Source organism: Artemia sp. Qi Xiang Cuo, chromosome 9, assembly GCF_049724085.1.
Source record: "Artemia sp. Qi Xiang Cuo chromosome 9, ASM4972408v1, whole genome shotgun sequence".
Classification (NCBI taxonomy): Eukaryota; Metazoa; Arthropoda; class Branchiopoda; order Anostraca; family Artemiidae; genus Artemia; species Artemia sp. Qi Xiang Cuo.
In genome coordinates this window covers 18,918,429-18,931,015 of record NC_142802.1, presented here as the reverse complement: position 1 = coordinate 18,931,015, position 12,587 = coordinate 18,918,429, and the positions used below count along the sequence as shown (strand labels likewise).

The 12,587-nt window shown below is 32.2% G+C and overlaps 1 protein-coding gene across 1 annotated transcript in view; it reads right to left on the bottom strand.

Annotated features, from left to right (window-relative positions):
* Positions 1–10,629, bottom strand: part of LOC148948399 (pentatricopeptide repeat-containing protein 2, mitochondrial-like) — a 447,312-nt gene extending 436,683 nt beyond the window's left edge. Inside the window, exon 1 of the mRNA XM_089094334.1 lies at positions 10,602–10,629. Within this exon, the coding sequence (XP_088950460.1) occupies positions 10,602–10,614 (13 nt within the window). The 5' untranslated portion in view covers positions 10,615–10,629. The remainder of the gene's footprint in view (positions 1–10,601) is intronic.
* Positions 10,630–12,587: the final 1,958 nt, after the last annotated feature.

Genomic DNA, 12,587 nt, shown 5'->3' with positions numbered 1-12,587 from the left:
CAAATGGCTTATTATTTAGTTTTTACTGCCATTTTCATTTGATATGGGAAAATTGGCTTCAACTTTGCCCCCCTCCCCTATGATTTTGACGAAATTACGCCACTGGTTTAAGGGTAAGCTGTGGCAAATTATGAACTAGCCAGAAGGTGCTATGCGTATACTATTGAACCACCTATGTACCTATGTACCCACCATTTTTGTACCTATGTTTGTATTCTTCCATCTACAAATATTTCATTTCACCCTGATCTGTTCAGCAAAGTCAAGATAAGAGACAGACAAGTAGTCACCTATTTTCCTTTTTTTGTAGACAGACACTTCACTTCCGGCGTCCAAAGGTCGATAAAAACATCTTTCTATGCATTAAGTCTTACCGATTGAAAATGAAAGACTAAAAAAAAACTATAATGACGCTTGGATTAGTGATATTTGGAAATCTAGTGGAATAAAAATAAAAGTCAACCACCCAAGGTGGTTGTGGATGGGGGCAATTGCGGGTGGGGCACTTGCAATTGAGTCAAGGTCTAAAGCAATGATATAGATTTGATACATTAATGAACATATATTATTGTCAGATATTAAATAATCGTCCTGTTGTTTATATTTAAGTCTCTTAACTAAAATAGCTGCTAACCACTGAGTTAGGTGAATGCTGTGAACTTGAGTGCCTCTTCTCTTCTGAATGAGTTGACAAAAGGTTTCAGTCTGCATTTGATTACTCAGATTCTGAAACAGGAAAGATGACCTATTTCAGGCAAATTGCAGACTCATGTAAATATTGGGCTGTTCCTGTATCAGTGGTTAAACAAAAAAACTAGTTGTTTCAACTGAAAGTAAGGAGCAACATTAAAACTTAAAACGAACCGAAATTATCATAGACAGCGCAATCACGCTGCGTAAGTAAAGATAGATGTTGGCACAATACATTATATTTTTTCCTTTAGACCAGGGCCCGTCGTATCGAAGGAGTCGTCGTAGAAAATTCGAAAAGGGTTCATTCGATTTGAATGGCTAATGCGCTTTTTACTAGTGGAAAGTGATTGGAGGGCAACTATTCCCTCTCCCACGCCCACTCTCGCATTCACGCATTATGTTTAAAAACTAGATTTTGCCTTTAGATTAAATAAAAATGAACTGTGTTAATGCTTATTCCTAATAAGGCATCTCAGCAGTATCCCAAGAACGACTAAGGGCAATATGCTCAAACTTTCGGGGCTACTTCCGCTCTTAAAATTTAGCCAAATCAAAATAGCTTAAGTGTATCCAAGCCGTCAAAGAAAGTAAACAAATTTTTTTCGCGAATAGTATCAAGTTTTCTATTTTAGGTCAACTAGAGGAGGTATGAAACTAAACTAAACACTACTATTTGTGTCCAGATTTTTAAAAGGCTGTTCAGGTACTGTCAGGAGTGATGTACTGTATTAGAAGAGAAAGGAAGACAAAGAAATGGAGAAGGAAAAAGTGTCTTGTACAAAATTTTCATTGATAGTACTTAACGTTACCACTGATAGTACCACTGAGTTAGGTGAATGCTGTGAACTTGAGTGCCTCTTCTCTTCTGAATGAGATGACAAAAGGTTTCAGTCTGCATTTGATTACTCAGATTCTGAAACAGGAAAGATGACCTATTTCAGGCAAATTGCAGACTCATGTAAATATTTAGCTGCTCTTAAAATTTAGCCAAATCAAAATAGCGTAAGTGTATCCAAGCCGTCAAAGAAAGTAAACAAATTTTTTTGCGAATGGTATCAAGTTTTCTATTTTAGGTCAACTAGAGGAGGTATGAAACTAAACTAAACACTACTATTTGTGTCCAGATTTTTAAAAGGGTGTTCAGGCACTGTCAGGAGTAATGTACTGTATTATAAGAGAAAGGAAAACAAAGAAATGGAGAAGGAAAAAGTGTATTGTACAAAATTTTCATAGATAATACTTAACATCAGTGACGATCCGCGTGTTACGCGAAGCGTAACACGCAAAAAAAAAAAATTAAGATAAGGTACATTTTTTTGTCTTTGGTACATTTTTCATGCATTTTGTTTTGAGGTGTTGGTAACACTGCTACCCAGCTATTTTATTACAGTACCTAGAAAAGAAAAAGGATGTCAATTATCTGAAGATAACAGATTTACTCAGAAACTTTGTTTTGACGACCTAAAAAAGTTTAAGAAAGTTAAATGTCGAGGACTGGCCAAATACATCATAAAAGGTAAAAACTATAAAAGATTTGGAATGCCTCGTCAAAGATATTTTTCTCTGCAGATACTTATACTTAAGATTAGTAAACCCCTTTAGACTTGCTGGTACATTGTATTACAGGTTAAATCCAATATCGCTTCCCTCAAAAAATAAAAATAACAAGCACAAATTTTGAATTATGGTACAACTCTGAACCAATATTCATTTAAAAACCAGTATTTAGAATAACAGATATACAACGACTCTTGGGGTTGGGGAATCATCCATAAAGAGGAAGGATGAGACGGACGGGACAATTTTTGTGGATGAAGCATGACAGATTGCCCTCTCCTTAAAATCTTGCTCTTTACGCTGAAGTTTGAGTATTTATCCCAATTTTTCAATAACAACTCCTGAAACCAAAGGGCCGTCCAGTGCAAACAATTTTAGCTTGAAGAGTAAAGGTATTGAGGAGGGGGACAACCCCTTAATACACGAAATAATTTCTGTTCGTTTTGAGTTTTAATATTGCTCCTAACTTTCAGATGAGAGAACTCGTTTTATTTAAATTTAACTTTTAAAAGAAAAGGAGATAGGTAAGGAAGAAATTACTTCTAGTGTAATTTTTGAACTTTCTAAATGGGAATTAACTAAACTGTACAAAGAAGGGATAATAGATTAATAAAAGTCTCAATTTTGAATATAAAACGAAACATGAGAACTATATTAAACTGCAATGGAAGGATTTTTAAGAAAATAAAAGCCATTAGTTTAACCACAACAAGCTTCAATTATGAAGTTCATTAATCATAGATTTAAAAAAAGCTTAGAAAGCAAACGGTCTTCCTCTAATTATTTGGATTGCTGTATACGCACTCTCCCGTAATTCTCATTACTGGAAAAAAGAATAGTAAAACATTCAGTGGGTATTCTCTAACATAAATATCAATTTCGAAACATAGTGTACTAAACTATAAATAGTTTAAAAAATGAAGCACGTCCATAAAGCTTCTTCAGCTAACTTTATTTGTCGATGGCAATAATACAAATGCTCCTAATTATTTATGCAATTACTGGAGTCCTCTGCTGTATTACTCTCACCCATTCCGTGGGTGATGACGGTCACCGCATATGTGACCGAAATATCTGGTATTTTTGTGAATCTCTTATCATCATCACTGTCTATTAAAAGGATTTTATCCCTATTTGGACTTTTATTTAAACCTATGATTAATGAACCTCCTAATTCAAGTTCGTTGTGGTTAAACTAAAGGCTTTTATTTTCTTAGAAATCATTCCATTGCAGTTAAATATAGTTCCAACGTTCCGATTTATGTTCAAAATTGAGTCTTTAGATACTCGGTTATTCCTCATTTGTACAGTTTAGTTAGTTAATTTTCATTTAGAACGTTTAAAAATTTCACAATAAGTATTTCCTTCCTTACCTATCTCCGTTTCTTTTAAAATTTATATTAAAAAAAAAACAAGTTCTCTCAACTAAAAGTTAGGAGCAATATTAAGGCTCAAAACAGATATAAATTATTTTTTGTATTAAGGGATTGTTCCCCTCCTCAATACCTTTACTTTTCGGGTGAATTTTTTTTTTCATTTTTAGACAAGCTTCCTATTCTAATTGGACGGCCCTTTTGTTTAAGGAGTTTTTATTAAAAAATTGGGATAATCTGTCAAGCTTCATCCACAAAAATTGTCCTAGCCGTGACCGAGGACAATCTGTCCTCGTGGGAGGGCAATCTGTCAAGCTTCATCCACAAAAATTGTCCTAGCCGTCTCATCCTTCCTCATTAGGAATGACTCCCCAAAACCAAGAGTCGTTGTATATCTCTTATTCTAAATATTTGTTTTAAAATGAATATTGGTTCAAAGAGCTTGTAACATAATTCAAAATTTGTATTTCTTGATTTTTCTTTATGATTTTCTTTTATTTCTTTTTTTAACCTGTAACACAATGAACCAATAAGTGTGGTTAAACTGTGGTTATTAATAAAGCAGCATAGATTAATGATCGCAAATATGTGGCACTTCTTTTTCTAATATTTTCCAATGACGAATTTCAGAACTAGGATTCTGAGCAAGATTGTCTCTCCAACTGACTCGATCTTTTTATTAGTGTCCCTTAAATAATGCTTGACTCTAGGAACATGAAGTAGTAAGTATAAGATAAGCCATAAGAAAACCAAATAATAAAGTTTTACTCTAGTTGCTCAATTTTTATTAAAATACAAGGAAAACAAAATGTTCCTTTTTTCAAAATGATTCTTTTTTTTTTGTTTGTTGACTCAGGAAGCGGTTTCTTGGCTGAGGATCAGAGGCCACACAAGAAGCAGAAGAACTTGGATGAGCAGTAAATCGTTTATCGAAGGGGTGAGCAAAAAAGATAATTTATTACAAACAATTTTAAAGGTTCTATTTCTTTTAAATTGTAAAAAGGGGAGAGAAAGAAGCATAAACAAATTTACTGAGATTTTAATAAATTTAATATTGAGAACCCTTGATTTTTTTTTTAATTTTTGGATTATGAGAAGCCCGTTCTATTGCAACGACTTTCTATGTAAAAATGAACGCCATTACACAGAAAGACGGCAACAGTAAACAGGCTTACACAGAGTTTGCTGCGAATTACTGCTCAGCTCTTTGATTCAAAATTCAGCTTAAAATTCAACCTAGAAGAGAAAAAGGACTTCAATCGATTGAAGATAAAAGACAGTCAAAAGAGATTGAAGGGCTACTAACCCCTCTCCCTCCTTCACGCCCTAAATGCATCAGATAAAAATTTTGAGATAGATATTTTGTTAAAATAGTTCAAAGTTCTGATAACAAAAACTCCGGTTTCGACACAGCCCACCAGGGCCCAGGGGTAGGCGTTGTAATTAATACCCTGGGGCATAACTTATGAAGGGATGCGTATAACTTATGAGTCGGAGTTTTGTATGGTAATAACATATAGGAAATCTATTATAATTATTAAATTATAAGGTTAAAATACATACTCTGTGATCTATGCAACATTTCTTTGTCACACACAATCCCATAAAGGTAAATTCTAAACAGTCTTGATCCCTTTGTTTCAGCAAGTGGTGAAATGGTCTAAAAACCTTTATTGGAGCTATTTTTTCAATATATTCATTGTTGTCAATTAATGTCCACAAGTTATGCAAGCTGTCTATTGTTCATATATAAGGTTTTTATCAAAGAAGTAATCGTATAGACTTTGAAAAAAGCCTCATTCGATTTAAATTGAAAGTTCTAGATCCGTTTTTAAAGTCAAGAATAATCGGACAGTAAGCACCTCCCCCCCCCCATGCCATAAAAACTTGGAACTTTTTGCAATCAAAAACTAAGCAAAATTATTTAAAAAAAACTTACCAAAAAATAAGTTTTTAAAAGAAAAGTTAAGGCCATTTTAAACTTAAGCTCAGCAGATACAAATACCTGTTAAAATTCAAACTCAATTGACCAGAAATTACTATTAAAGAAAAAATGAAACCCAAAACAAACAGAAACTAAATAAACAATCATAGCAAAAAACATACAACAAGTAATAATATAAATGAATAAATAGATCTTAAAGTGAGTAATGCTTGGATTGAATATGGAATTCAAGCTGGAAACGAAAACAAATATTTTGCTATTAAAGTATAAATGAAACATAAAACGAACAGAAATTAAATAAAAAATGAACACGAACAACAAACAATAAGTATTAATGTAAATGAATCAATAAATCTTAAAACGATTAAAACTGAAATTGAATATGCAAATCAAATTTGAATCGAATAAAAATAACTACAAACAAGAGTTTGGGTATAGTCTCACTGCAGAAACCTGAAACCTACTGCGTCATTGGCGCTTTACTGAAAACGAATTATATTACAAATGTTTTCTTTTGTACTTATTATTGAAAATAAATATTAAAATTACAATAAAATTTTGAACTGATGAGTTTTAAGCAATTAATATCATTATGCATCAAATATTCAGTTTAATTTATTAGTTCTTTTCAAGATTGGTCAAGACAAATATAGTTTCACTACAAGGAAAATTTGGATACTGCCCCCTTCTTTAACTGTAAAAACCTAAAGCCTTCTGCGTCAATGGTGCTCCACTGAAAACGAATTACTGATATATTACGAATGTATTCTTTTTTGGTTTTTACATCATTGAAAATAAAAATAAAAATTACAGGGAAAAAAAAAAATCTTGAACCGATGGATCTTTCAACAATTAAAATAAATAGATATCTAAGATTGAATTTAATTTTGTTTATACTCTCCAATACTGTTCAAGACTCGTATAGTTTTGCCATTTTTTGTAACTAATCGTGTTAGTTTGTTATGAAAACATTCTATGGCTTCTAGGCATTTCTACTTGAGCGGAAAAATGCACCTCAAACTTTGTGGAACATGCATTTCTTCCATGAAACACCAAAATATAATAAAATATCAAGTTTCAGAGTGTTCCACCACTAGCAAGCAAGCGCCATTGGTATTTTTGAATCCGCAAGGTCAATTTAGGGGGTGGAGGGTAGGCTAATTCTCTTTGCAGCCCCATTCCGTCGTGGTATGATTCACATTTTCAACACCTGGCGTCCGGACTATCATATAATCTACGAAGCATACAGCTACCCCAAATCAGTATCAATAAATAAATGAAACCTAAAACGAACAAAATTAAAATAAATATTAGAGTTAAACTCAAAATTAGCATAAATTAATGTGAGTAGGGTTCAAAACCCCTATGCTTTCTAAAAGCCAGAATATAATTTGTACTTTACTGAAAAAAAAATTCAAATGAGTTTACTGAAAAAAATGTGCATTGTCAATTTAATATACACATGCTGATACTTATTCCCTAAAATCTTAATTAATTTTTGATTTCTTAAAGTTACAAAAGTGAAAATATTTCAAAGAATTATTTTCAGTAAAGCGCCAATGACGCAGTAGGTTCTAGGCTTCTGCAGTGAGGCGATACCCAAACTCTTGTTTGTAGTTATTTTTATTCGATTCAAACTTGATTTGCATATTCAATTTAAGTTTCATTCGTTTTAAGATTTATTATATTGTATGTTTATTGTACTCGTATATTGTATGTTTGTTCGCATTGACTGTTTATTTAATTTCTGTTCGTTTTAAGTTTCATTCATACTTTAATAGCAAAACATTTGTTTTCGTTTTAAGCTTGATTTTCATATTCAATCCAAGTATTACTCGCTTTAAGATCTATTTATTCATTTATATTATTATATGTTGCATGTTTTTTTGCTATAGTAATTTATTTAATTTCTGTTTGTATCTAGTTTCATTTATTCTTTGATAATCAATTCTGGTCGTTTTAAGTTTTAATTGTAAAAGGTATTTGTATCTCCTGAGGTGAAGTTTAAAATGGCATTTAATTTTATTTGAATAAATTAATTTTAAGAAAGTTTTTGGTTTAAATTAATCACTGAAAAAGGATACAGAAATATTTCGCCTGTTTTTTTAAATCAGTCAAATTTACTCCAACTCTTAGCTTTCGATGGGCATCGTTAAATTTAATGGCTTTTACATTATGTTGAATCAATATCAATTCTTTTTATGGATTAGTTGTTATTAAAATAATTTTTTTTAGATATTCTAAAAGTTTCTAATTCCTTAATTACAGGTTGTTACTATGAACTTTTTGTTTTATAATAATCCTTATTGAGCCATACCTGGAGATTTTATGCTACCCTAAACTACCTATGCATTGCTATATTACTTTTTTTTTTTTTTTTTTTTTTTTTTTTTTTTTTTTTTTTTTTAAGAAAACAACAAATGAATCAACAGCCAATTTACCCAATTGGTAAAAAAAAAAAAACACTAATAAAACTTGCAATACAACTAAATCTTTCAAACTGAAACTGAAAAAATCAAAACAGTCCAAGAATCATTGATTCAACAAAGCTAAAGTAGTACTGAAATACTACTTACTTTTTTTTTTTAATTTTATAATTACTGAAGTTCAGCTTAATTACATTTCATTTCTTTTTTTTTATTTTATTGTAAGTTTTATTTTATTTATATACGTATCACGCTGAGGAGGGCTCTTATATATAAAGAACCAAAATACTCTAAAGGTTTTAAAGAATATTACTGTCTTAGGTAAATTCACTGTTGTTTTAATTACGAAAAGGCAAAGTGATGTTTTTTTCCTTTCTATCTCTTGTTATTTTCGATTGTAGGGACTAAAATGTTTGCCGTCATGCTTTAATGCGAGTGGAACTTGTTCATTATTCCAACAAGCCGAAATCCCTTTCAAATTGGTCCAGAATGACATCATATCTTCTCGTCAAATGCAGTTTGTGATGTAGTTAAAGGAGGGTATTTGATGCTGTTCGTCACAGTATTTTTTTGTTTGGAAACAAGAAAAAACACTTACATATTTATTTCAAATTCTCCACCAGAAATGTATTTATTGTAACCTATATTTGAAATATATGGAAAGCATTAAAATATGTATTATAATTACATGTATTAAAATACTACCTCATCACTGGCATAAAGTGTATGAATGAATGAATAGAAGTTCTTCATTATCAAGCAAACTATCAGAACATAAACAACTGCCGAACTTGTTGCCGTGAGGCAGCTAGCCTTGATTGTATGCAAAACAAAACATAAGTACATAAGTGCAATATTCAAAGATAGCCTACAGCAATGAACCAAACTGACCTTTCAAATATAAATATAAATGAGTAAATAGAGTAAAATGAATAAAAATGAATACTCAAGTACACAAACATAAGTGCATAAGTAAAATGCAAGTAATATAAGAAAAGTGAATACAAATGAGGGGATAAGTAAAAACACAAGTACATTATAAAAAACATACAGTAATGAATCCAACTGCCATGTCAAATAAGAATCAAATAAAAAAACTAGCACATTAAAAATACACATGAGACATTAACATGATAAATTACTATTTTCATTTACTTTATGACTTGAACGAACGCTGGCACTAAACTTTTTCTGTAACGCTCAGTTCTTGCATGAATAGAACTTACAACTAAGATTTTTTGTACTTTTGATCGGGGTAAACGGGGTTTTAGAAATGAATAAGGGGCTGGGAATACACATTGAAAGCGTGGGTTACGACGCAGATTATTTCTGAAATTGGTACAAAGAGTAACACTTCGGGCCGCTAAGGAAGGGAGGTGTAGTTCGTCGAGGAGGAGAAAGTGAGGCACTTTGCCCTGACCGTAAATAATTCTCAGGGCTCTCTTCTGGATAATTTCTAATCTATCGGACTGGCCCACCGTAAGATCAAAATACCACACCGGGCAAGCATACTCAAGTTTTGGACGGATAAAAGATATATAAAGGCGGAGGTTATGTGCTTTTGGGCATGAAAATTTAGCAAATAGCTTAAGGAGAGACAGAGATGTCTCGTCTGTTTAACAATAGAGCAAATGTGGGCCTCCTATTTCAAACCGCTAGTCAGTGTGACCCCTAAGAGTTTTGTTTTTGTTGTAATTATTTCATTAGATATTGGGGTTATATATGATGGCTTTGACTCAAGAAAACTAAAGGTCATAATATGACATTTATGGGAATTCGCTTTCATTTTTGACTGGGCTGCTAAAGTAATGCTAACAAGATATAGGAAGAAAAAAGCATTAAGTTTTATATAAGAAATTTATTTCAAAAACGGCTAACACAAGCCCAGATTTTAATAGACAAAAGCAAGACAAAACGTCCAAAAAAAAACTTAAAAACAAAAATGCACAAAAAGTCGGCGAAAATACAATACTCAAGTTTTTCTTATTTTTAGCTATTTTTATTTTTCAATCAAAAACTTTGTTTACATCGATCGGCGCAAGTTTTCTTAAGAGTGATGACATTTTCGCGCTAAACTTAATTTGTTTTTATCAGTTAAGCACAAAAAATTTATAAGGTGATTGATTTAGCTATGCATATTCAACAAATTTTCGTTAATAATGTTTGAACTGTAATAGCTAGTAAAAGTAGTTTGAAGGTGTTCAATAACACCAGCAGCTTAGCAGCACCTAAATTCAGGATTTTGTTTTTGTTTGACGATTTTGTAGTTTTGATACATCATCACGGGCTCTAATATTCAGTATGTTTAGTTGGGATTATCATTCCGATCTTCAATTACCATTTTTCTTCGCTCCCCTTTTTATCTTTTCCTTCTTTTAGCTCCCCTCCCTCTTTTAAATTGTATTATGTTAATTCAATAACACAGCTCAATTCAGTGAAAGATATTTGCAATAATCATAGTATATTTTACTTGGAACTTCCTTCATATTACACATACCGCTCATCTCACTATTTTATCCTTTTTTAAAATATGGCTCTACTATATCCTGAACTATGGCTCTACTTCTATCCTCTACTATCCCAGAAAAAGAATAATATGAATTTTACCTTTATACTTCATGACAGGAGATTGAAATTTGTGAAACCAAGACGACCCTGTGAAAATTCTTTTGTAAAGCACGTCGATATTTACTGGTACCTTCATATATAATTTTTCTTCATATTGATGATGTGCAACTGGACAGGCTGAAAAGCAAAATTGTATAAATGTTGGTATCCGGGTTGCAGCGGTAGCTAGCAACCTAGTAAGAGACGATCACGTCCAATGTTAAGAAATATAAAAACCCATAGTTCCTAACAAAGGAGTCAGATCAAAACAAAAAGTACACCAATAGAACCGCCTTGTCCGAAACACCTGTATAGGAAACTTTCTGTCCCTTGGCTTGAACAGCAAGGGAAATATATTGGCTTGAAAATCAAGAAAATTGACTTTAACCACGTTATTCTCCCAAAACGGGATATTTTTTTTTTTTTTTTTTTTTTTTCCACAGATAGCTTGGCACTGGAACATCGTAGAGGGTTGTTAAATAGCTCATTTTAAAGTAAATTAATTGGGTTAAAAACCTTTTGTAACTAAAATAAACTATTTCTAAAAGAGAATAAATTTTTCCACCAAAAACTGCATTTTCGATGTCTTTTCACACTCCAGTCTTTCAAACATAATCGTATACCAGCGGTAAGATTTGAACCCACACCTCCGAAGAGACTGGTGGCTAACACCAGTGCCTTGGACCACTCGGCCAGGCTGCCTATCATAAATAAATATATATGTGAATTTGGGTTGCAGCAGTAGCTAGCAACCTAGTAAGAGATGATCAGTCCAATGCTAAGAAATATAACAAAACTCCTAAAAATAGAGTCAGATCAAAACAAAAGTACATCATTAGAATTACCTTGTCTGAAACCCTACTAGATAAATAATGAATGTCATCATAGTTTTATATTAGAGCTATGACGTGAATAGAAAAACATGAAATTATATTGTTGTTTCTGAAGACGTCATGAAATAATATCATTGCTCTATGACGTCAACAAAATCATTACGCTGTGACGTCATAATTACTACTTAAGAACTACAAAGATGAAAATGTTCTCATTCATAATTATTATAGTAAGGAACGAAGTCTATCTCATAGTAACTGCTGCAACATAGAAAAGAAAAAAAGAGGTATATGGTGTATATGACGTCATTATAATGATGAAATAACTCTTGGCTATACTAACTTGCATAGTCAAGTTAGTATAGCCATTAGAATACCTTTATCAAAACCAATTTATCCGTATATACACAGTTCTGTGGAAAAATCAATTACAATAAAGAACGACACCTAGCCGATGTTAGCTGAAACATAAATAGGGATTACGTAATTTCTCTTCCCGGGTTGCAGCGGTAGCTAGCAACCTAGTAAGAGACGATCACGTCCAATGTTAAGAAATATAAAACCCCCTTACTCCTAAAAAAAGAGTCAGATCAAAACAAAAAGTACACCATTAGAACCGCCTTATCCGAAACCCCTATTAAGGAAACTTACCGCCCTTTGGCTTGAATAACAAAGAAAATATATTGGCTTGAAAATCAAGAAAATTGACTTTAACCACGTTATTCTCCACAAGCGGGATATTTTATCTTTCCGCTTTTTCTTTCTCCTCAGCTAGCTGGGCACTGGAAAATCATAGAGAGCTGTATAATAGCTTATTTTAAGGGAAATTGCTACACCTAGTGTCTTTTGTAATCAAAAATAAAATACTTTTTAAAGTAGAATCAATTTTGTCAAAAAATTGCATTTTTGATGTATTTTCATACTGCAGTCTTTTCAAAGATATTTGAATTTTGAAGCAATCAAACAGTTCATGGTAATGAACTCTATAGTAATAATAGCTACTTGTCTCAAAAGTAACCGAAACTCCTGGAACCAAAATTTTCTTTTTTGGCTTATCCGGGTTGCAGCGGTAGCTAGCAACCTAGTAAGAGACGATCATGTCCAATGTTAAGGAATATAAAAACCCATAACTCCTAAAAAAGGAGTCAGATCA